Source organism: Cyanistes caeruleus, chromosome 16 (assembly GCF_971803275.1).
Source record: "Cyanistes caeruleus chromosome 16, bCyaCae1.hap1.1, whole genome shotgun sequence".
NCBI classification, from domain to species: Eukaryota; Metazoa; Chordata; class Aves; order Passeriformes; family Paridae; genus Cyanistes; species Cyanistes caeruleus.
Genome location: NC_141716.1, coordinates 16,795,610 through 16,820,962, shown reverse-complemented (window position 1 = coordinate 16,820,962; position 25,353 = coordinate 16,795,610). Strand labels below are relative to the sequence as shown.

The 25,353-nt window shown below is 49.6% G+C and overlaps 2 protein-coding genes across 16 annotated transcripts in view; both read right to left on the bottom strand.

Moving 5' to 3' along the window:
- Positions 1-3,271: 3,271 nt before the first annotated feature.
- On the bottom strand, positions 3,272-5,243 carry SLA2 (Src like adaptor 2). The gene is given in 6 exon segments (XM_086853424.1): positions 3,272-3,389; positions 3,391-3,426; positions 3,520-3,649; positions 3,818-3,958; positions 4,528-4,631; positions 5,146-5,243. Coding segments are annotated over 6 exon segments (627 nt in total).
- A 5,566-nt stretch (positions 5,244-10,809) lies between these two features.
- The window catches only part of NDRG3 (NDRG family member 3), a 62,714-nt gene continuing 48,170 nt past the window's right edge, over positions 10,810-25,353 (bottom strand). For 7 of the 15 annotated variants that reach the window (XM_086853569.1, XM_086853568.1, XM_023940051.2 and 4 more), the window contains 13 exons: positions 23,537-23,642; positions 22,741-22,861; positions 22,198-22,260; positions 21,433-21,493; positions 19,756-19,842; positions 19,159-19,215; positions 17,858-17,961; positions 17,404-17,469; positions 16,893-16,944; positions 15,508-15,555; positions 14,827-14,862; positions 14,685-14,736; positions 10,810-12,353 (listed from right to left, as the gene is read on the bottom strand). In XM_086853569.1, coding sequence (XP_086709695.1) covers positions 12,175-12,353; positions 14,685-14,736; positions 14,827-14,862; positions 15,508-15,555; positions 16,893-16,944; positions 17,404-17,469; positions 17,858-17,961; positions 19,159-19,215; positions 19,756-19,842; positions 21,433-21,493; positions 22,198-22,260; positions 22,741-22,861; positions 23,537-23,642 — 1,032 coding nt within the window. In that variant the 3' untranslated portion in view covers positions 10,810-12,174. Of the gene's footprint in view, positions 12,354-12,846; positions 12,886-14,684; positions 14,863-15,507; positions 15,556-16,892; positions 16,945-17,403; positions 17,470-17,857; positions 17,962-19,158; positions 19,216-19,755; positions 19,843-21,432; positions 21,494-22,197; positions 22,261-22,740; positions 22,862-23,536; positions 23,643-25,353 lie in introns of all 15 variants that reach the window. The other 8 variants (XM_086853563.1, XM_086853562.1, XM_023940048.2 and 5 more) reach the window with 2 other exon arrangements.

Sequence of the window (25,353 nt, the reverse complement as noted above, 5' to 3'; positions counted from 1 at the left end):
CAGACACTGGGACAAACATCTTACATCACCCAATGAGACGTATTATGGATGGTTTTATATTTTTTTACACATGGGAAAGACTTTCATAAACAATATTAACAATATGGATGAGTATGGATAGTATGGTTCTTTCTGTGAACTGTTTTTTGGCTTCTGTGAAGCTTTTTAGTGTATACCTCCCCATATCTTCCCCTTTCCTCTGTTCCTAAGGGCAGGACAAAGGGTGAAAAATGCCAAGATGTCTCGGGGCTACTGCTGACTCCCCATTACCCTGTGTCGTTCTGCCATCCCATCCCCTGTTTTCCTGAAGGCAGGCAAGGGACGGAGAACATCCAGAGTGATGCAGGTCTGCTGCTGTCTGCCCGCTGTTCCGTGTCCTCCTTCACCCCCTGTCTTTCCATATTCCCCGTTCCCTGTCTGGGAAAATGAAAATATCATGCTGTCCCAGACCCTCCCCCCTTCCCAAGATGACACTGGCAATGCTGTCTGAGATCCCTTTTTCCTGCCTTTCTCCTTCCTTTGTGGTCCTTAAGCCTTCTCTTCCCCCCGGTAACTCGCTCCTCCTCTGGTCCCACCCCTTTCTCCAGCGGCTCCACCTCTGGGGGCTGTGCCTTTTCCATCGTGGGTAACAGCCCCTCCGGGATCATCACCCCCTAAAGCGGTGACGCCTGTATCTTCAGAACAGGAGCCGAGGTTGAACACTAAAAACTCTGCCCCTCGTAAGAGGAGATCAGCGAACTGCACCCTTCCTAAAAGAAAATCAAGAGCTAGAAGAGACTGAACTAAAAATCATTTATGTTTTTATTAATTATCACCACTGCTTAATTCAGCTGTTGTCTGAGATCTAAGTGGTTTTTTCTAATTTCTTTGTGCTTGTTTGCTTAATGTACTTTGTTGTTGGGTGCTTGTGTTCTTGGTGTCCCACAAAGCAAGATGGGTGCTTTGTGGGGGGTTTGGGTTTTTTATGGTGTAAGTTTTGGAAACATTCTAAGCTTCTAATCAAAATTTAATTTTCAAAAGGGCCAGTTTGCGAGGTGCCACCCGCCCAGGGAGACAAAGATTTAGTTTCAGATAAGCATTGTTAAAGTGAGATGTGTGGCTTTAAAGCCTGGAAAGAGTGAATTCCATTCCTCTGTCTCAGGGCATGTGCCCTGTGAGCCTAGGAAGAGTTACCCTACCCCAGACCTCGTGGGGCATCAGCCCAGGGTGTTCTGATTGTGTTTGAGCCCCTGGGCTTTCTCTCTTGCTGGGTTCCTAGTGGTCCTTGACCTTAAATTCCTCTCTGGTTCTGTCCCTCAAAACCCATCACCCTGCCTCTGTTCGAGGCTCTCTGTCTCTGGATCTGAGTTCGTTCGTGTGCTGAATAAATGGTTGTCGGAGCAGAAGCCCATCTCGCTGGAGTCTCATGATGGTCGCTGGTTGCTGTAGCCTTCCTGTACCTGATCCTGCTGCTCTGGAATGCAACAGGATATCTCCTCCAAAAACATGCACCCCCTTGGAGACTTGCCCCTCTCTTTTTATTCTCTACAAACTAGGGCTACACAAAGCACCTAATACATATTCATTTCTTAACGCCACCTGCTCCTGCTTCATATTAAAATTAGCTCCATGCCTCTTTGCAACTGCGAACTGTTCATTGTTGGTCACTCTGAGGGTCGTCTGGGGGTCTTTGGGGATGAAGTCAGCAATCTTCCTCTCAGCTGAACTTTTCACCTTGCACATGCTCCTTTTAGTCCTTTAACCATCTTTCAGATTTTGATACCATTTCTCCCAGCTTAGGGGTCCAAAGAACCCCCTTATCCTGTAGTGCCTTTGTCCTTGCATCCTGTTTGCACATTCTAGCTCTTTATCTCACCTTGTAGCCTTGCTCTCTCCCTGTTCTTGTGGGAACAGTAAGCATTTCATACGGTTTTATCAGGCCCCACCCCACCCCCCTTTTAGTCAAAGCATTTCTTGATGCTTGATTCCTAATTCTGAATTTCCTAATTTTCCTAATTCTTAATTTCTCTGTTTCAGTAGGTTGCAAGATTGAGCTCATCAGTCAGGAAAATGAGGAAGGAATTGGAGCATATCCAAGCAGGAGACCTTCACCTTTTGGCTTAGAGGAGGTCTTGCTTCACTGGCCTCAGGGTGCAGAGAGGGAAGAATGGGATAGTGCCAAGTAACAAAATTGCTTCTGCACCACCTCTGGCTGCAGAGGAAGGTCTAGCTTTGCTGATAAGAGCCTGTTGAAAGTAGAGGCTTGGAAGTGTGGCTGTTCTGAGGCCTTTCTGCTGCTGTTCAGGCCCCTTAGCCCTGCCGTGTAGCTGGGATAGGGTTGTACACGAGTATTTGCATTCTACTTCTCTGAATAATTTATTTCTGGCACAGACCCATTTCTTTCCCCATTGTTACTAGAACAGCAGTTGTGCATGTCAAATTACACTTTTAAACCTACTGGGCTCATGAATTTGCCCAAAGAGAGTTGTCTGAAGACCACAGCCAGTGGCTGCCTGCTCACTCCAGCTGGGGCCGAGGGCTATGGCAGGAACAAATCCCCCCAGGTTGTGGCAGTGAAATCAGTTCCATGGGCAAGTCACAGTATGTTCACCAAGCCTTAGCTGTGAACGAAGTGCCTTTTAATTGAGACACTACAGGTGGTTATTCCTGCATGTCCAGCAGGATCCTGATTTATGAAATTTACAATCCATGCATTAAAAGGTTTTAAAATCAGCTGTTTTGGGCACAGTCAGGGGTTGGTTCCCCCCGGCTGCTGGTCCCAGCAAGCAGAGTGGTGAATTATGGGGATGAGAGCAGTCTGAGGGTCCATGGCTGCTGCTTGCAGGCCTGCACCCTGGCCACTAAAACAGTTGTGCTTGAACTTGGGAGGTCCAATGAGGTTGGGCTGTTCCTCCACCTGGTCCAAGATTTGGTTTGTTGAACATTTCCATCCTCTCTCTGCTGCTGTGGAAGTACAGATGCCAGGGGTCCCATTGTAGCATGTGGGGCAGGCAGGGCTCCCCTGTACAGCCTCTGCCTCCTCCCCCCTTGGGTGTTGGGTGAGGCCCAGGGTGCTCATGCATCCTTTCCCAAAATGTCCAGTGAGGGAAGGACAGACCCTCAGGCAGCTGCCTCCTCCAGCATCGCTGCTTGCCTGGCTCCACATTGGTCTTGGTTGCCCCAAGTTCCAGGCAATGGGCCCCAGCAGCAACAAAGACTGTGGCTGAAAGCAGAAGGCTGAGCTGGGGGATGGGTGTCCACCACAGAGCTGTGGCCAAGTGGGGCCCTATTCTCAGTTGTTCTTGCTGTTCTTCACCACCTTTCCTGTGGGGTCCAGCTTGGGGGTGTCAGTCTCTGAGACAATCAGGTAAGAGCTGATGGCTGCCCGCAGGCCCTGCCTGATGGGAGTCCTCCAGTGGGGATGTGGTCTCCAAGAACAGGAAGGAGCTGCCTGAGAGCAGATAGGGCAGTCAGCAGGCAGCCTACATCTCCTTGAGGGTCAGGTGGGGGAGCCCCAGCCCCTGTCCCAGCTGCCCCCACCTCCCAGTCTTGTCCCAGTGGAGCAATGGCTTCTTGATGACAGTGAGTGCTGTGGGGGCTGGGGCCACCCTTGGCCCTTCCATGGAGCAGGGCTTGCTGAGGGGGCAGCAGAGCCCCTCGCTGAACTCTGGGCAGGGACCCAACAGCATCAACGGGGTTCACCCCTTGGCCCCCAACCTGGGTGCACCTGGGCAGGGGGTGACCAGCTGCCACCTTTTCCCCCTCCATCCTTTCAGGGCATGGAACATCTCCCCACACACTGCTCAGGGTGCCAGGGGGCTGGTGGGCCATTACCAGCAGTAGTGGTCCACCAAGTTGTGCAGGCTGGGGAAGGTGAGCTGGGGTGAGATGTAAAGATATCAATTGTCCAGCCAGTGGATGCAGCAGTGAGTCACTGAGGCCCAGGCAGTGCAATCACCACAGCACACCAAATAGCAGCCTGGCAGGCACAGGCAAAGGGCACTTGGCTGAGTTGTCCCAGGCCCCTGTCGTGCTCAGCCCCACTGCCTGATGCACTCACACACACTGCAGGGGTTCAACCATCCTACAGAAGCAGCAGGCATCACCTTTATCCCCTTGGGCTTTGTGCCTGCAAGCACTTCTGTGCCAGCCCCATGCCATGAGCACCTTCAAAACAATGTAGGTGATAGGGAATGGCTGGTACATCAGGTGGCATTGGTGCCACAAGTCACCTGCACAGTGGCATCCGGTAGGATCTCCTCACAGGTGTGATCCCCTTGGTGTGATGGGGCCCTGTTTCTTTTTGCAGGCTGAGTCTTGTCACTTCTCTGCGTAACCCAAAGCTTCAGGAGCCTGATAGTGGTTTGCTCTTTTGAGGCCCCACAGAAGGGGCTCAGCACAGAGTGGGGAGCAGCAACAGCAGGAAGCAGCCCTGTAGGCAGGGCCATTGCCATTACATGTGGCAAGGGAAGATCATTCCCTTTTACTCCTTGGTACCTTACTGGGGAGGACTGGGACAGTAATGGAGATGGGTCTGAGGGCACTCACCTGGCCTGGTCTAGCTCTCCTGTATCAGGAAGGATCTACTGTGGTTGCCTGGATGGAGCAGCTGCTCCTTCTGCTGGCTGATGCCCTTGTACCGCCACCTGTGCAGACGGTGGGCACTGGCAGAGCCTCTCCTGGCTTCCAGGGACACTCCAGCACCCAGTGTCCTCGGGACACTCCAGCATGCCATGCCATCTCCCCAAGCCCCAGCCACTGCTCAGGGCAGGACACCCTGCAGCAGTGGCAAGAATCTGGCCTCAGGGTTGGACAGGTTCTGTGGTGGAGCCATGTTCCTTGGGGCCCTCCTTTGGACAGATTTTTCTCAGCACATATCTGTTGCCCTGAAAATTAAACTTCTGGTCTTGTTTTCATAGTTTTAGTTACTTTCCCAGGAAAGTAACTATAAACATAAGTGTTTACATATTCCTTCTAAGAAACGTCTTTGACAGACGTTTCACATGGCCAGTGTGATTGGGAGTGTGGTAACTTATCCAATCCCTGGTCATTGTCAAGAATCTATAAATACTGGAGTGAGAAAATAAAGTTACTTCTTTTCCTGTCATACTGTTGAGTTGTGCCCATGTGAATCATTCCGTGTCCTTTAGCAACATATATCCATGATTGATCTTAGCCACACAACTCCTGGGGATGTGGCACTCCTTGCCAAAAACCTTGGATGCCACCAGCCACCACTCCCTATCCCTTTGGGGAAGAGACATGAGCCATCCTGAGTGGCTGAGGCTGCAGGATGGGGGGGAAGAGACACAGGATTGGTGCCACCACCATGGCCTCACAGGCTGGACACTGGTCAGGAGTGCAGAGACCTACTCAGAGAGGATGCACGGCTGCTCCCCGATTGTCACACTATATTAGGAACGGCAAGAAGTATGACACAGACTCTCTTAGCTGCGTTGTCTAAGAGAGCAAGTTTTATTATCTTTGTTCTTCTTTTATAGGCAGGTCCAAGAGGTAAAACTCTCATTGGTCATTAAACTTACACATCATTATCATTGGTCAAGTGGAACACCACCCCTTGACTGTTTCTTGCAAGTAAACAACAAGGATCCTAAACAACACCTGCAAAGATTGTTGTCTTTCTCCAAGGATTGTTTGGATTTTTCCTCATGCTTTCTCAGGCCAAAGTGAGAAGCTTGTGTGACTTAGTTTCATACAGGCTGTGTTCCCTGCTTGCTTTTTGCATTTATCATCTACACCCAATCCTCAGGGCAGTGGCTACCCCCACCCTGGAGGGGAAGTCACAGAGGGCCAGGGCCTGGAAGCCACTGGGGGCTGTGGGGAAAGGAGAGAAGGCTCAGCATTCCCACCAGCCTGGAAACAGGTACATGGGGTATTGGATGAGCTCACAGCTGGGCACCCGGCTGCCTGAGTGGGCAGTGGAGATCACGAGGTGTCAGTAGATGCTGCTGGAATGCTGAGTGGCTTCTCCTGGCTGGGCAGATTCCCCATCCTTGGGGTTCAGTCCCAAAGGGCTTGGCCCATGCTGCTGCTGTCTGGAAGGGACTTGGTTCTTGGGTCAGGATTCCCCACCCTGTGTCCAAGACAGGGCATTGTTGGAGGGTGGTGCTAACATGGTCCAGATCAGGGCTCTGGGCTCTGGCTGAGCCTGGCTGGCTGTTCCCCAGGGAGCACTTCAAAGAAACCATTGTCCCATCACTGCCACAGAACATGTGTGGGGAACTCCCCAGGACATGGCATCCACAGCCTCATGGTGGATAGCCCCCAGCCAGGCTGACTTCCTGAGTGCTGCCATCCCAGACCCATATCCCCAGAATGTGGGGCACCCATCCCAGCGTCCCAAGCTGCTGGTCCCCATGGAGATTGAGCAGCTGCAGGAACACCTTTTCAGTTTCTGACCATGGAGAGCTGCCACCAGAGCTATGTGTGACCCAGAACTGTCCTAGGTTGAGCCCCTCTCCTCCCCTGACCTAACCCCTTCCTGCCTTCAGGAGAAGTGAACTCCATTTACCTGCCCCTTACCGCTGTCACCATTGTTTGGATGCTCTCATGCTCAGGTAGCCATTGGCCAGCTCTGCCCTCCCTTCCATGGAGGGGCCTCAGAGCACCCAGGGTGGCAATTCCTGCCCTTGCCAGATCCTGTTGGCTTGCCCTTGGCCCTGTTCTAAGGGTGGGTGCTGGTGTTCAGGTCCTGGTACTGGGGTTGCTCCTGGCAGTGCTGCATTGAAGGGCTGCGAGGTGATGGGACTGCAGTTGCTGTCGCTTCCATGTACACACACTAGAGAGGGTTTCTCCTTTTCACTCAATCACAGGTCACCCAGCTGAGTCCCTTCAGGGCCCTGGGGTGCCCTGGGCACCAGGGCCAGCAAAATCCCTGAGAGCACTCAAAGCACTTTGGGCATCACATGGGTTTTATGGGTGCACAAGTGGGATCAATGGATAGCATTTGCAAGTGGGAGCATAGATGATAGGATTCGTAGGTTGAGGCTGGACAGGCACCATCCCCAGGGTGGTCTCAGTGAAGGGGGAGTGTCCTAGGGTGCCTCCTCAGTTGTAGCAACACCAGAGCCTTCAGCAGGTGCATGGTGTTGGATGTGATGGGCAGAGGTGGGGAGGTGTGATGCTCATGGACCTGCCCAACATAGTGCTGCATCCAACACTGACCCATACCAGCACAGCCTCACACCCAACACTGCTCCACACCAGCTCTGCCCCACACCAGCACTGCCCAGCCTGTCTGTGCTTGGCCTGGGTTATGAGTGGGAGCAGCCCCAGCTCTGTTCCATCTCCATCCCCAGCCCTATCATCTGCTGCTGTTATGGGACATTAATTGCCCAAACTGTGAGTGTGTACCATTCACCTTTCAAAGCAAACACTCCTTGTCTCAGCCAGCACCATCCACCCTCGCCCCACCCCACCACTGCCCAGTCCCCCACCCTTGCTGCCTGAGGTCAGAACCCTCTGATGTACACATGTACCCCCTTCCCTGCAATCCAGCCCTGAGGAAGTTCCTCAGTATTTGCTCTCAGCAGCTTCTGAACTCATGGCCCAACTGAGCCCCTCTGTGTCCCCCCATGATTTCCTGCTGTGCCCTCGCAGTGTAAACTCGCAGATACTCGCCCTGCTGCAGCTGCACATCCTGTTCTGTTTGTGCTGAAACGTGAAAGCTTCTGGTCAATCGTAATCACCTAGTGTGAAACACACTCAGGTTCAACAGAGCTTTTGGGCCTTATGATGCAGGTTCAGAACTCCCCTGAACCTGCACTGACCTCAGCAGTGCTGTTTTGTGAGTGGTTGATAATGTCTGGGAGATGATTAATTTGCTCTTGGAAGTGCTGGTGCCGCCCCACTGTGGTTCTTGGGGATGTAGGATGCAAAAGCATAGTGCTCAGACAACAAAAGCATGATAGCTCAGGCCATAGGAGGGGCTGTGGAGCCCTCTGTGCCCACTGGCCAGGGCAGCAGAAATGCACCATCTGATCTGGTGGGGAGGACTAAGGCTTCAGGCAAAGTGAGGCACAGCCACCTGCTGTTTCACGAGTTTAGACCAAACAATTGTTGCTTGGAGGAGCAGGAGCCCCTGATGGCCCCAGTCCTGGTCCTCCTCAGTGACTGACACAGCTTTGCTGTTGCTCCACCCTGAACTCCTCCAGGATGGACATCCCACCCCACTGTGGGATGATCATCCCACAGTCCCCTATCCTTCAGCCTTAAAAAAAAAAGGAAAAATCCCAACATCAATCTTGAGCTTTCCAATTTTCAGTCTTCAGCTGTTTCTCCTCACAGCATCTTCTGGCACCAGGAGTTTGACTCCATCCCTTTGTGAAAAATGAGGTTCACATTTTTTTTAATATAAAATTTAAGAAGTTTAATAGGAAGACAATTAGGAGACAAAGGAAAACGAACAAATACGGCTGAATGCCTCAGCATTCAGCCAGGAACACACCTTACTAACAAAGGATTGTCTCTTAAAAAGAGAAATCTCTTGCATATTCATAAATGCTTATGTATGATTGAAACATTCCTCTTAAGTTTTAGATGTTCTTTTGTTTAGCTTCAACTCCCGCCTCACCAACAGATCAATCTTCTTGGCTCCGTTGAGTCTCACACTCCACGATAACAGAAGTTCAATAAATTCCTCCCTTGGAGCTCTGGTCACCGCTGTCTTCATTTGGATAAGATAATTTAAGAATGCAAGGAGGGTTTATGACTATCTTTTCAGTCTCTGGGTTATATGAACAAAACCAGTCTTTATTTTAATACCATGCTACAGCTTAATATATATATATATATATATTATATCACGATTTTTATCAATAAGAGAAATAAAAGAAACTGTATCAATACAGCAAAGTTTTCCAATATTATACATATAACATTCATTTTAATATTTGAAAAAAGCCAATAATATATGTATCTATAACATCTTCTGTCAAGGAACATGTCCAGCTCTGAGGGTCAGGGGCTGGCTGCGGCTTGGTCCCAGGGCTGGGGGCAGCAGAGCACTCGGTCCATGGATTTCTGGGTACCCTCCCAGAACTCTCCCCTCCACCCCCACCATCCCCCAGCACTTCAGGCCCTGCAGCCCCCATGCAGAAACCTCAGCCCATGTCTGTGAGTTGCATTTTACCATCCGTAACCTGGAGCTGAGCTAAGCCAGATTCACCCTGTACTGCTGAAGGAGCCACCAATACTGAAATCTGTGATCTTGGGCTGGACACGCCACTGAATGAATTTGTCCCAAGGTTTTGAGCATCTGGGAATTCAGCCGAAGGGTGAGCACAGGAAATTGCTGTGGCTCCATTTGCCTGCCCCTTCCGTTGGGCAACCCAGTTCCCAAGGGCAGGGAAAGCTCAAGGAAATTCCACCAATTTTCAAGGTCTTACTCCAACCTCTGGGCTGCCCATGAGGGGTGGGAATTCACATTTATGCCCTGCAGCCCCCAGCTGACACTCGAGCAGCCAGTAGGGATCAGGATCCAAGCCCACCAAAGGCTGTCTTAAGCTCAGGCATAGCTCATGGCACCCAAACACTCGGTCCCTTTATAAACTAATTATTCACCTTGTATTCGCCTCTGATTTTTTTGCCTTTTTAACAGTAAAGCATTTTCTTAATAAAAACAAGTCTACTTTTCCCAGTTATCTTACAACTAAACCTTTCCAACCATCACTACAGATCTTGCCTTGCTTCTGTCTGTGAGCCACACAACTGCACTCTCTGCTAAATCACTCTTCTTCCAAATTGCTAAAGTCTTATCTCCACACTAACCTGGGCTCCTGGTCCAGGAGCAGTCTAGAGCTTGGAGCTCTCTTTGTCCACATCATCATGAACAGCACTTGAACCAGTCCCTGCTGTGGGATAATTTCCTCTAACTCATTTCACTGTTATTTAAATATTGTGCTTCCTTTCTTTAAGGCTGTATTTCTGGTGACTGGACCACTCCTGGGCGCAGTCAGCTGGCATTAGATCCCAAGTGCTGCACCTACATGGCTCCTCTCATGGTGCTTTGCATCCAGCAGTGCTGAACTTCACACTGTGTCCAGGGGGCGGGTTTGATGGTCTCCTGTCTCCTATAGAATTAGACTTCTGGTTTTGCTCATTTAATCCCTTTCTACCACTACAGTAAACTGCCACTACTTTTTCATTGATAAAACTGGCCAGTTTTTCTCAATCCCCACTTTCCATCCTGTTCGCAATTCATGAGAACACCGTCTTATTTCTGCAATGACCTTCCCCAAGGTCTCAGACAGTCCAGACCCCAGGGAGCTCTCCATAGGTTATGGTGACATCTGACAGTGGCAGTAGAAGTTGGGCCTGGTAAGCAGCAGGTGAAGAACCAGTTGTGTTCCATGACAGGCTACTGGATGTCACTTCTCTGTGCCCAGCTGTAGGGTGGATGCGTCAACAGACATCTCCCAGCTGCCCAAACTGCTCTGTCCTCTTGTGCCGTGACAGTGGTTAGCTGTGTCATGTTTGTGCAACATACCAGTGAAGAGCAAGCACTGCTCTAGGGACAGCAGGTGGCTCTTATTGCTAGCTGCTGGGAGGTGGTTCTTGCCTGTGCTGCTGCAAACATGTTATTGTTTCCATTCTGGACATTTCTAGTTGCATTTTGGCAGAGGCCAGCTCTCCAATGCCCTTGGACAGCCTTCTGCCAGGGCCACAAGGTCGCCAACCACATAATTCTGGTGCAGGGGTGCCCAGTCCTCTCCCTGCCCTGGGGAAAGTTTGCCGCATGCAGCAGAAGACACTCGGACTGAAAACCCCCAGGGCTGCAGGTTGTGCCAAGAGAAACAAGAACACACAGTGTAACAATGAAACTCAGTTACAGCTTTATTCAATAACTGGTACAAAGTCCCCCTCAGGCAGAGCCTCCTGGTCCTATTCCCTACCTGAAATGGAGCAGAACGTGAGCATGACCCTGGGAGGAGCTGGCTCCCACTGGGTCAGGGCTGCTCAGCAGTGAGGAAACCATGTACTGCTTATCAACTGAGACTTGCAGCAGCCTGACCACTCATCCCTTTTCTCCCATTAACACCAGACCCTGGCCTGTAGCAGGCATCTGCTGTCCACCCTTAGTGACCCAGCCAGGTGTAAAAAGGTAGCACAATTGTGAATCCCACAAAGACAGTAACTATTACCTGCACAGAGGTGTTCACTGCTCATCTTTCTGACCTGACTCACTGGAGTATGTGAATGCTGGCTGTCACCTTCACTGGTGTTTCCTGCTGCCACATAACCCTGTGAGATCCTGCCTGGGGCAGCAGCAGCAGGACACAGAGATGGCAGTGGAGGAGATTCTGGGATCTCCACCTAGCAAGAGGCAGTGCTTCCCATTTCATAACCTGCTCAATGTTAAAGATTCACATGTGCCAGAGTACAACAGTGACCATGTGTCACTGCATCCCTCCCTTCTGCTGGGTCAGCAGAGGGTTGCAGAAGTGGTCTAGAGACAGGGCTGCTGGAGTTTAATCCCTTGTACTGGGTTAATAGTGCACCTTGTTAGTGTAGTTTACTGGTTAATTGCTTTGCATTTTCAGGAGGCTTGGGTAAGAAATCACTCTACTCCTTCTTAACACACATACACAGGTAAGACCATATTTCTGACCATTTTCTCAGTCTTTCTCAGGCTGCGTGGCATGTGAAACAGCTCCAGGGACACCCAGGGATCTTCCAGTGGGTTCTGCATCCCAGGTACAGCTCTACACTACACTGCCTGCTCCAGTGCCTGGAGTGCCACATCCTTGTGGTCTTACTTTCCCACATCCCACCAGTGACATACTAACTGCACCACAAGGGTCCTTTAGCAGAAGCACAACTAGAAAGCAATTCTAAACCTCACAAAGCCACAGAAATTATATTTAAATGGAGAGGGGAGACAACGGCTGTCATCTGGACTGATACACAGCACAGACAGGAGATGGCATCAGCATGTACAGTAAGGGGACTTACTAAGACTGTGGAATGTCAATGAGTTTTAAAGAGACTCTGATGCCAAGATGATACAGAAAAGATCAAAGTAATGTCAAGTACAGAATACCAAGGAGGTGGCTGCTCAGATGGGCATGCACAGGTTAGAGAGAACAGTTAATGCCATGTCGGATGAAATGCTAAATTCTGAGTGGGTTCAGTGGAGTGAGTGGAGCTGTCTGAATCCAGAAGAGGGGCTCCTGCCTAACAGGATACTTCCATGGTTTGAGGTGCAGCCTGGAGGTCAATTCCTTCTGGGGTTCCAGCACTCCCTTCCCCATGGGTGCTGGCATGAGACCGGCTGCGGCTGCTCTCACCAGAGCCCACGCTGGAGGAGGAGTGGCTACGGGAGCGCATCAACCGGGTCATGCTGGCTGCTGGCACTGCAAGAGAGAAGAAATGTTGGACTCAGACAAGGAGGCGCTTCCTGAAGCCAGGATCACAGTCACTCAGGTATGTGTCACTGGGTAAGCACAGAAAGCATTGTACCCTTTGGAAGAAAACTCACTCTTCATTGCCAAAATTAAGTCTCTGCACGTCTAAAGCAGGATGTTTAAGGCCCAATTTCAAAAGGTCCAAGGTGAGAAAATGCCAGCAGTGTACCTGATCATCTGCAAGTGCAGCTATGGCCAGTGTCTGTGCAAACCAAGCCAGTTGTGGCATGGATGACCTTTTGAAAGTTAGTCTCATCGCTCTAGAAAACCACAGGGCTGAAGTCATGCAACAACAAAATACAAATGAAAGGTGGAAACCCATGACACACATGGTACAATGATCAGCCCACCCACAGCAGGACATGCTGAGAGCAAAGCATCCAGAGAACAATTCCACTCAGCACACAGACAGGGGCCAAGGTGGATGCACGGTTGGAGGTACCTGACTCAGTGCTTAGGTGGCTGAGCTGCACATAAGGGACTGGAAACAACATGAGACAAGGAAAGGGATGAATACAGGAAAGAGCCAATTAGTTGCGGTGTGACTAGTGGCTGTACTACTCCTGGGACCCCCAGCTACCTTTCCTTCCATTCCCAGCTTGTACACTGCACTGAAAGCTCCCAGGATTTGTAAGAATGGCTGTTGATGAGCATCTCATGGAGGTGTCAAGCTCACCTAAAAATCCATCAGGGCCAGATTTCTTCAGTGCCTTTAGCTGAAAATCACACTGTACCTGGTGACATTAATTCCCCACCGCACACCCCACTTCTGCTCAACAGAGATACTATCTCCCTGGGGTATACTGTGTAACTCCAGATATGGGACAGAAATTTATGTCTTTGGGATGACAGCATCAGACTCCTGCTACAAAGCCTCCTTCAAGGCCATTATCTTCCACCTGCAGTGTCAGCAGAAGTACATCCTGCTGCTTCAGCCCATGTACAGCAGGCACAGGAACAGCTGTTGGAGAACTGGCTTCTGTATTCCTAGCAGTGCCCAGCTGTGTTTTGCTTCTATCTTGTTCTCCCCAAGAGAACTGACCACGTTCCACAGTGTCCCACAGTCTTGCCCATGAAAGCTGGGAAAACTATTCTGGGACCAGCTACTAATTCTGAAAGGAGAAAACTGGCCTGTCTTTCTCCAGTGCTGCATGTCCTATTGACAAGAGAGCTGACCCCCAAAGTGCTGCTGAAGCCCTTGCTCTGACAACAGCACTTACTGACTTTACTAACACCAGGAACACAAAAGACATGAACATTGAAACAGCGAGGCTGAGGGACCCTCCTCACACAGCATCTTCCTCTGCAGGATCAGGCTCCTTTGGCCAACATTGAAAAACATGAGTGTCTGCCATGTTTGTGTTACCTACGGAGCCCTGAGGAAAAGGACAGGTTCTCCTAAGCCCTGATCATGAGCTGGCAAAGCTGTGAGGAGACCACTGCAAGTGTCCCAGCTCTCACAGTGGCCATGCTGAGTGGCTACTACAAACTAACCCCTTCCCTGACTCCAGTTTTTGAAGGCTCATCATCCACAAAAGGGGACTCCTGGCCCCAGCAGGCAAGAAAGCTGCTGTAGTGAAGAAGAAGCCCTTCTCCTGATGTTCCTGAGTAGTAAAGCCCTTCTTAGAGGTAAAAAGTAAAGAAGCCCTTATTCTCCAATTCCTCAGGAACACCAAGGGCAGGGGAGCTGAGAAGCTGTTAGTCTGATACACTCAGGTGACAATGTCTTCTGCCTCCAAGCATGGGGAGGAAGGCCATAGACAGGACATGCACTGGTGCAAAGCACAGCTCTCTCTGGTCTCCCTGGGTGCCTCAGAAGTCACCCAGGAACCTGTTCTGCCATTAGAGGGATTTGTTCTGGAGTACTGTTTAACCCCGGTGAGTCTGAGAGGAACAGGAACATCTGAGGAGAAAGGGAAGAGCTCTCATACCCAGACTAGTCACGAGGCTGCACTGCCACCTCCTTCCCCTTTGGAGAAGGTATGCACAGATTTGCTGGTTTTGGGAATACATTTTTCTGCATTAGCACAAAGACAGACTTAAAAGGTTTCACCAACATCAGCAACCAGAAAGGAGTCACCAACACATGTCAGGGAACAACACTAGTTTGCTAAGACTTGTCAGCACACTAGTTGATTTTCCAGCATGGATGGATCTCCTGGCAACCACACTAGCTCAGGAGTAGGGACACAGATGCCAGTGGGCTCAGATGGACCAGAAAGCTTGAGTTCCTCTCACGACAACCCTGCTCCAAACCACAAAGTTGTGTTTGCCACTTACTGTAGCCCATTCCCTGCACAAAGTACTTGAAGGCTTCAGTCAGCTTGCCAGGCTGTGGAAACAGAGAGGATTGCTTTAGTGCAAGCAGAAGAAAGGGCTCTGTACCACCTAAATGCCATAGGAGAGCTAATGTGTGTCTCACCTGAACCACCTGGGGCAAGCCCCCGCAGTCGGCCATCTGCAACAGGAAACAAAAGGCAGATTGAGCTGTCCTTCCCGCCCAGGACAATCCCAAATCATGCCAGCACCATCCACCCACCAGGGCTGAGAGCACCACACTGCAGTTTCCACCACCTCACCTCTACAGCCAGAGGAAGGACAAAGTGATACACCTTCAGAGACCTGCTGCTGACAGAAACCTGCACCTTGGAGGCCACGTCACCAAATGATCTCAGGCCACACTCCAGAAGCCCAGCACCTTCCCAGCCACCTCTCCCCTGGCCACTCTGCCCAAACCTGTCATTCTGCACTTCCATACAGCTGCTGTCTGGCACACTGCAGGGCCACATGTGAGGATCGGAAGGACCAGTACAAAGCCAGGAAAAAGGACATTGTTGCTGCAGAGAGCAGGGTGGAGGCAGGGCATCTCCGCTAACTCTCAGGGGTCTTCTCTGCTAGTTGAAGGTGGCCATAAATCAGGGATTGGGGGACCCCCTGACAAACTCTTCCCTCTCAGCTCTGGCTCCATGGAGTAGAGAGCATGGTCCTGAATGACTGTCCAAAAACTTCTCAAAGCCAGATGTATGGAAAGCAAAAACCTAAGTGGAGCAGAGCAAAACTAGTGTCTTTATGCTGGCCAGAATGATTCTAGAGTGGCACTCGCCTTCAGAAGGGTAGTTTTGGTAGGGTCAAGACGTGAATTGCATTCAACCTAGAAAAAAGAGAGAGGGACATGGTGTCATACAGAAAACTTGACTCAGATGTAAAATGTGGGATAGCTGCACCAGAAGCAGTGGCTGTGTTCAGCAGTGGGAGCTTCTCTGGAGCCTCTCTGGAGCCAGGAAGGACTGTGGAAGAAAGCAGAGATCATGCAGGAAGTAAACAATAAATAAAAGATCCAGGGAGGAATGGCAGGTGTTCCATCTAAGGGACGTTGTGATGACAAGTCATGCCTTCAACTGAAATCATCCCCTAATTTTGGGACACAGTATAAATCCCTGGAGCACATTCTGTGCTCTGACACCAAGACTAGGAGGGAAGAAGATTTCTGTGCAATGCAGCATGATGAGGTCACTTAGTCTCCTGTCCAGACAAGGAGGCCATGACTCCCCCTTCTGTGTAGGACTGCTGCAAAAAGGGAATAGGCAGGGGTTCTATAGGAAAAGCAACCTCAGCAGGGGAGGCTATCCTGGGCTGGGAACCTGGGCAGCCAGACAGGCACACTAAAATGCAGAAGACCCTATCCCATACTATGCTGTGGCCAGTAAGCAGTGGGAATCTTCAAGGATAGTATCCTAGAAAAGTCAAAACCTCCAGACTTAATTTCAGACTTCCAGATCAAACAGATCAAGGCAACAGGCCATGGCCAGAAAATGCTCTCCATGCATGGCTCCTAGGTTCAAGTTACTGTTTTAGGAGACTCCTATACTCTTTCATAGTTTCAGATAGTGGCTGTTGTTCACAACCCCCTCGTGTCCCCACAATCCCTGTCTGACAGGGAGGAACAACATCCACTACAACCACACTACCCTGTGCCATGCCCTGTTTATAGCTGTGCTTGGGAGGGAGTGGGTTATGAGTGTCTGCAGAGGACAACAGTGCCTAAGTGCTGCCTTCCTGATGATGCAGTGCTCTAAGAGAGCTCTACGTGGCTCCCCACCACAAGAACTGGAGTCACACTCAGTTATTTTTGATCCCCAGGTAGCCCCAGTGTAACAGCAAAACAACAGCAATTCGAGACTCGAACCAAACTGCAGGCAGCAGCCTGGCAGAGCTTGGGGAAGGACACACAATCCTGAACAGGGTCCTCTGCATCACTCTTGAGTAAGGTGCTCATTCAGATTCTGCCATCCTCACCTTGGAGTTGCTCTGGGGGCCATTCAGGGCCCCTGAGCCTTGGCTCTCCCATGCATAGCCAGAGGACTGAAAAAGAGCTTGGGACAAGGAGTCACTGTTTGCAATTTTTTGTAAAAATTCTGAGCAAGGTGAAATCACTGCAGTGACTTGTGGGACTAATGTCACAAAAGGAAAAAGTTCATGGATACATACCACTGCTTCCACAGCAGGTGAGTTATCACCAACAACAAGCAAGGCAGGGCACCTAGTCAAAAGCCAAAACAGAGGTGTTACTCCAACTGCATCAAAAGGGTTTCTGAGAAGGTTGAGCTCTGTGAACCAACACCCACATGAAAGGTTAACAAAAAAAGGCTCAGCAAAATCCCTGCCTGCCATCACACCTTGGCATTTTGTTGTACCAAAACATTCTCCAGGACTTACAGATGCACCCAGACTGTCCCCTCAATGCACACCAACTGCCACTGCTGTTGCACACATATGCCTCTGACCCTGCCTTCTGGAGAATCTCAATGTATTCTAAAAGAGAGGACTTCCAGACACCTCTGCCCCAATTCAGCTGACAGTCCTGTACCACAGCCTGAAACTGTCCTGGACAGTCTTCCCAGTGCTTGGGCTCGGTGCAGTTCTTGCTGAGAAGCAATATCTTTCCTGCTGAAGAGACTGCACAGTCAGCAACTGAAACAGGCTGATTCAGACAACTTACTTGAGTGTTTTTGCAGTTGTTTCATTGACACCAACAACTGGTCTCTCAATTTCCAGGTCTTTACGACTGAAAGGCAAAACAGAACAATTCTCCATTAAATCTGCAGAGGAAACTGGTTATCATGGGGGCACACAAAATCCAACCATGAATGTTGGCTCCAGCACCCAGGCAACTCCATGCATCATGCCCCGAGCAGGAGCCCCAGCAGTCATCCCCAGAAAACAGGATCCATCCTCTCATGGTGCTGCTGTGTGCCCAGAGATGAGCTACTGAGGTGTCACAGGGTCTGGGGACAGACACAAGAGCTAGGCTTGGCTCTGCGTAACACCTGAAGACTAGGCTTAGGACAAAGGTTCCCCTGATACAGTACCCAACTGGCTAATACATATGGCGGCAAATCTACTGAGCAGGGAAGCTATGGGAGCTGTCTGTCAGGCAAAAAGGTATCCTATACCTGTTGTATGAGGTGAGGAACAGCTGAAGATTATCTTGGTTAATGTCCTGTGCAATATGAAGCCTGTATGTTTGGATCAAATCTAGGTTTGCCTGTAGTTCCTCCTGTACAAACGCAGAAGAATTGAAAAACAGGAAACATACATTTCACAAGTAAGGAAGCAACAGTCATAAAAATACCAAAGCATTCAAGCGTGACCATACACATCATTTCCTGTCTTCAGTGACACAAAGGGCAGCGACTCCAGACTGCATAAGTATCCCAGAGACATGAGGTGTTTCTGTCATGTGCTGGTGCATGCCATGTTTTGGTAATGTGACTACACTTTTACAACTGGAAGTGCACAAGCTACTGCAGGAGTACAGGTATCCTGAGATGGGATAAGTTAACTCCCAAGCCTCAGTAATGCTTACACAGATACAAATCACTCTGCATTAGGCAGGTCTTCCTAAGACCTTAATATTTAAGAAGCAAAGTACATAATAATACTAATAAACGTAATAAAGTAAAAAAATACATCAGCTGTAAGACTGACCAAAGGAAAGTTAAATTCCAGCACCCAGTTCTAAGTTCTTTCTAAGAAGAAACTACATTCTGAGTGAACCAGACAGAGCAGGGAATGCAAGGAAGTCCTACACACAATGAAGGGGCTTGACAGTGGGAAGAGAACAGGATGTGCACAGGAGGAAGCAGTGCTGGAGAAGGAAGCATTCCTTTCAGTGGTGATGTGTTGTTGCAAAAACACTCCAGGTCAGGAACTGATCTGCTGTGTGGCGTGTACAGTGTGCACGAGGTACTATCCCTGTCACTGCCCAGTAGGCTTGCTGGTTGAGAGACAGCTAATCCTGAACAGAAGGCATTGCATTCAAAGTTTTCAGGAGGGGCTGGTTTGCCTCTGCTGAAACTGAAGGGTAAGACGAAGAGCAGAATGCAGCAGTTCAACATCTGGACAGATACAAGATCTCACTGCCAGCTCCCAGCTGACCTGCACTCTACCCACAGTCCAAAGGCTTCCCTACTGGATACAGAGAACTGGCAGCTACTTGTTTCTGTACAGTGTCCTGGGCACAACAAAGGAGTTATATCACTAGTGCGTGGCCTGGAGACACTTTGGGCAAGAGTGAGGATGTGTGTGCCCCCCAGCATGCCAACCTTGATGTGAGCTTGATACAGAGAAAATGGTACTGTACCTGTGGCAACCCTGATCTGATGGACCACAACTATTTGGGAGCAGACACATACAGAAGTTATAGCTCCATGTACAGTTGCACAGGCAACGTTAGAATCTGCTGGATACTTACATGGCCAAAATGATGTGCCAAGACAATATCCACTATGTTGGTTGTCCAGCCTGAAAACTGAAGAGTGACCATGAATAAGGAGGAGAGTACAGGAAAATGCAGTTTCATCACACATTGCAAAACAGATACTCAGAGTAGAGAAAACAATGAAGAAAGTATTCAAATTATATAAGAAGCAAATATATGAAGCTTGGGATGGACATGCAAAGCTTCAAAGAAATTGTGTATACACAACACATCTTTCCAAAAAAACTTGAAACCTTAAATAATTTCAAGGGGCCAGAACAAGAGAATAATTAAGGGATCCATTCAATATCACTTAAATGAAGCCTGCAACCAGAAGTACTAAATCAGAGGAAAGCTGAGTGCTCCAAGCAGTTTATCCGCATTTCTCATTCGCATGATCACACCCATCCCTGCTCCTATGGCAGAGGCCATATCCAGACTAAGAACACAGCAGGGACAGAAATGAAATTGTACAGTTTTCACCAGAAATGGAAAAATTCCTGTATTCTGTCCTTTTCTTTTTTTTTTTTACTCTACACACCATTCATTAGGTGCTGTGGAGAGCACACATGTGGGAAAATAGAATCTCACCTTGGATGCTGCCCAGTCAATCCATCCCTTTGCACATGGATCAACATTAATAAGAACAAGTCCCTCCACCAGGTCAGGGTGGCTGAGCTGTGGGGAGAGAGCAGAGCCACACTCAGAAGGATGATTCAGACCACAGAGTGGTCTGGTACAGCAGCTGGAAAGCTTCTTACAAAAGGTGTAAGGCAAAGTAAAATGCAGACAAAGCAGGGAGCTCCTCTGTGCCAGGCAGCCAGTGGGCTCTCCGCAAGACCAGACTCAATTCAGTTGTAGCACTGAGATGCTGCACAGCACCTATAGCATTAACAGTGCCTTCTGGTGACCTGTGTACCTGGCACAGCTGCTCAGACCCTGTGTGTTACTTTCTCTGCTCCAATCCAGCATCTCTGTGAGGAACCTGGACAAGCTCCTGTGCCTGGAGAGCATCTCCTTCTCCTCAAGGACGAGGCAGTCTTCCCAGTGGAAATAGGGCAAACGGCAGGGGAATTAGTGCTCAGGCACTAACCCTAACCCCAAGCCCTGCAGTATGGAAAGTTTGAGCTAAAGGGGCACCCACTCCCCACACAGCACCCCTGCTGCCCCCCATTTGCAAACAACCCTTCCCCTGTTCCATCCAGCAACCCAAAACCCTCCGGTGTACCTCAGCCTGTACATGGGCAGCACAAGTACAAAGCACTTATAAGAACTGCTTGCAAACACAAACTCAGAAATCAGAGGCAGAACTACTGAGTTCTGGGCTCACTCTAAGGCAGCTCGCCTGCTCTATGGCACTGATGTGAAGGAGAAGGAAACACCTCATCTGTCCTCAGCAGCAAACAGTCTGCAGCCCAGGGAGTGTGGCAAGGGCCTTGTGGCATTTCACTGATGACTAAGGCTGATTTGCACAAACTCCTCTTCAGCAAGGCTGAAAACTACCCAAGAGACAGAAGGCAAGGAACAGTGAAACACCAGTGCCTCACACTGCCCCAGTGCAATCCTGACTGTAGGGAATGGAAAACAGAACTTTGTGTGAGGAGGGGCATCTGCCCAGCACAGCGGCTTGAAGAAATGATAGTGGCCTAAGCAACTGGCAACTCTCTGCACTCAACAACCTGAAGCAAATTTTACACAAAATATCAGATTTCTGTGTTAACACTAAGTCTGAAAGACTCAGGCAAATTCCTGGGCTGCTAAAAGATACCCACTGATTTTACATGAACACTGCACTAAAGAGAAATGTATAAGCAGGTACCGAAATAGAGGCAGCTCTCTTGTGTAATAGTGGAGCTCTCTTGTGTAATAGTGGAGCAAAACTGGCTTCCTTCCAGTGACAAAGCACATTTCTCATCAACACTGGTTTGCAGAACGTCACCACATCAATTCTTTGGTGCCACAAACAGTGGACACAGCACACAGTAATGCAGCCAGTCTCTGTGAATACTCTAGACTGGCTATTCCTAGCACTCAGGATGGGCTCTGCTGACTCAAAGGCATCACATTACAATCTTTCCATGCCTGGCACAGCTTCAGAGTAACCCCCTGACTGCTCCAACATAACCATCTGGATGGAGGTAGCTCTCCCATGGCTCCCTGCAGCCCTGCTGTAATTACTGAATACTATTTTGCCCATGCCCCACACAGTCAGTCTGATCAACAATGACCACAGCCCGCGTGAGTCACAAGCAGAGAAGAGATACTTACTGCACACCTGCTGAGGACATAAGCACCAGCTCCTAGGCCAATCCCAATGAAGCTTTTCAGGCTGAAATACAGACATTTCACAGTCAGCACCACTAACTTAGCTCGGCTGAAGCATCCTTAGAGGCAAAGCCTTTCCTCTCTGCATCCAGCTATGCATTTATGGTTCGTTTTCAAAACAACACAGCAATGATGCAGCAGACATAAACTGCCTCATGTAGTGTTGTAGTGCATCTAGAAATCTTGGTACCTCCCAAGGGTAAAACTCACCTCTGGTTTGTGTAATGTTAGCTCCTACCTGAAAACCTTCTTTCCCTCCCCCCCCTTCCCATTGGCTGTGACCTCCCTGCATCCCCTAATCACCCCTGCCCCCTGGTATAAGAGATAAGATCCAGAGCATTTCGCTCTCTCTCTTTCCCCGGATGGATGACAGACAATAAACCCGGGATTATTCCAGCAAGTTTGAGCCTCCTGTGTCTAGATACTTTGAGTCCGTGTTGTATCCACTCCAGGACCCCCTCCGCCGCCTGTGCCCAGAGACCAGCAGGCACCACGGGGGGTGGGACAGAGGGGTCCCAGCAGGGAGCTGGATAGCAACAATGTAGCATTGTCCCCAACATAGAACTAGAAAGGGTCACACTGGTTGGGAGATGCTTTAGCTTCTTGGGACATCTCAGTAAGCATATCAGTCGTGGCAAGCAGAGACATAAGTAGGTGCTGGAATAGTGGTATCCAGCTGGCTCACCCTATTTCCTTTCAGAGACTTACTTCAGGTGTGTCAGAACAGCAGGTAGCATTTCAGCCAGTTCATCCATACTGGGATACTGGTACCTGAAAAGCAAGAGAGCACCTTCAAATACAACCTGACAGAGGTTACCTTCCAGTTCCACTGAAGGTAAGAGGGACAAGGAACATCTGGCAAACATATGCACAGGTTATTAATGTGCAACAATACTGTATATTTCAACTCACTGTGTGGATCCCATCCCTCAGAGCAAGACTAACCCAGAGCTGTGGTCTTTTGGGCAGTCACACTTCTGTGACAAGATGAACAGATGAAATGCCAGCTCGACTGCAGTCTGCTGGGTTCATGTTCAAGTCAGAAATGTGGTGCCAGACTCAGCACTAGTGAGGGCTTCACCCATGTCTTAGTAATTGGAGTGTTTGCTGAATGCCCCTTGGAAGGCTTCCTCATTTTCCCATTTTCTCTGCTGCTGACACCTGCTTACTACTACACTCAGTCCTAACTGGCTTAAACTGGGTGCTGCCTCAGTCCAGACTGAACAACATGGGTCCCTGCAGAGCTCTTACCCAGATGGGAATGGGGGGGCTCCTTCCTGTTGGCCTGGTGCATCCACATGGCACACAGCAAAATGATGGGTGATTTCTTGCATGTCTTCGAAGTTAAAGAATGCATTAAAACAGGATTTGTCTGCAACAACAACAAAAAGATATTAGATGCTTCCTTAAGTTTTATTGCAAGCCACCCTCCAAACATCATGGCACACACCTGCAGGAGCTCAAGTCCCCAGTGAGCCCACAGGGCAGTGGGTGCTGGATCGTGTATGTGCTGTGCCTCAAAACTGCAATGCAGCAATGAGTCTCAGCAATGGAACTGCCATGACTGGAGGGGAGGCAGGCAAACAACAGTCAGCCTGCAATGCCCTGGAAAGCAGGGCTTTGCAGCACCTGGGTACTCAAAGCACTCACTGAGGAGCACCTGTGTGAACATAACAGTACATTTTGGGTGGGAAGAAATGTCAAAAGAGCAACTGAGCCCACCAGAACATTACACTATTGCTGCAGCTATGTAGAAGGGACTTGTTCAGCTTCCCAGCACCCAGGGAATGGATGCCCTATCACACAGTGCAGGAAGTCAGCTAGAGCACTATGGTGTGTTGGGTGAACCTATTTCCACCTTGGCCCTACCTTTCAAGGGCTGCTGGAATGGACAGGGACATGCCATATGCTCTCTCCTGCAGACCTTTATCTTTTCACCCTGGAATGACCTCATCTCAGCTCCATGCCAGGCCTGCTACTCCCCACGCTCAAAAGCAAATACCACGAATAATCACTTTTTCAGGGTCCTGGCAATGCAAGGGCTTACGGTTGAGGCCAATGTCATGGTATGTGAGGATGACAGGTCTGTTCCCCTTGGGTGTGCCCCGCATGGTGACATGAACCACTCCGAAAGCTGTCTCAATGTCATGCTCCTGCAGAAAGAGAAGAAGGAGCCCCAGTGTTACATGTGCTGCCTGCACAGGGAACCCTAACTGAGGGCCAGCAGCAAGGGCCACATTCCCCTTTGTCACTGCTCTCCAACCCACAGTACAGCTCTTGAAATCACAAAACGGTTTGGGTTGGAAGGGACCTTAAACACCATCTCATTCCACCCCCTGGCCATGTGCAGGGATACTTCCCACTATATCAGGTTGCTCCAAGACCCATCCAACCTGGCCAATTCACAACCCTGTTACTGTATCGAATCTCTGCATCCAACCACTGCCCTAAGCAGTTTGCTTTTGTAGATGCGCTAGCGGTATGGGGCTGCATCTCGCTGGGATAACTATGGACTTTGGAAAAGTGGAGATGTCAGAAAAGCTGGCTACACAACATCACCTGTAGGTCCCCTGTCTCATCTACAGAAATCAATAATGAGAAACATGCTCCTACAGAAACTGTAAAAAGCACCATTCTCTTGATATTAAAAAAGCATCTGCCTAGGACAATGCCTCATGGTTCAGCTTAAAGATGGGACATTACAACCTCAAAAATATGCTTTACTAGTTTACATAAAGTACATGATTTTTATTTTTTTTTCTTAACAGTAATTTTGACCTACCTGAAAGTCATTATATCAAATACAGGACTGGTGAGAATACCTGGCTTGCAGCACACCAGAAATCAAACTCACCCCACTTTCTGGGTACTCTGAGGGCTGGTTGTGGAGCAGACTGATTTAGCTCTTGCAGGGCAGACCCTCCTTCCCCCAGCTGTTCTTCTTCACAAGGACTCTAAAGCTACTCTCTCCCCTTACCCCAGGAGCGTGGCAACAGGAGGACACTGGCCCAGCCAAATCACATGAGGTAGCCTGAAACCTTGAGCTTGCCTGTGAAGGATGACAAGACACCCCTGGCTGTCCTTGTCCTCAGAACAGGGCTGGGTTTTGCCTGCACACAGCTGTTGCATTGTGCACGTGCAGAAGCTGGAGTACTTATCCACAAAGCAGCAGAGACCCATCTGCAGATGACTTTACCTTACCTGAGGTTCACTTGGCTCCCTTTTCCTTAGGAGGGCACTGGGGGTAGGAAAGGACTCGTGTGTGCAAAGCAAGCATGTGTCCACATGGCAGGAATTCCTGCCCTTGCAGCAAGGCTGCACAAGGCAGCCCAGGGTGCAGTCTCTGCTTCCTCAGCCTCCAGCAAACCTCCAGGCTGTGCCCATTGCCCATGTCTCAGCTCTCAGGGCTGCTCTGCTGAGCTGGGCAAAGCTCTGTCCTGTATTTCTGAAGGATGTGCTGTGCAGCCGCAGCACTAGACTCCAGTTTAGTGCTTTCCAAGCCTGCAGGTGTTAATGAGTCCTTCAAATAAAGTGGCCACCTTTGGAGAAGGTGACTAGCAGTGCAGGTGGCTGGAAGAGTGAAACAGTGAAATCAATGGAAAGTGCAGGCAGCAAGTGCCAAAGTGGCTGGAGCCTCTGAACCTCACCTGCGCTTCCCTACGCTCCGAGGGCTGAACTAAGGACTGCCACTAAGAGCAGGTCTCTCTGCCAGCTCTGGCACTTGCTAGGCTCTTCCATAAGCAGCTTCAACTCATTGACATGGCAGGAAACTATCCAGTGTGGGGTTTGTTGTGGGTTTGGGGTTTTTTGTTTGTTTTTTTTGGTGTTGTTTTTGTGTTTTGGTGTTTTGTTTGTAGTTTTTTT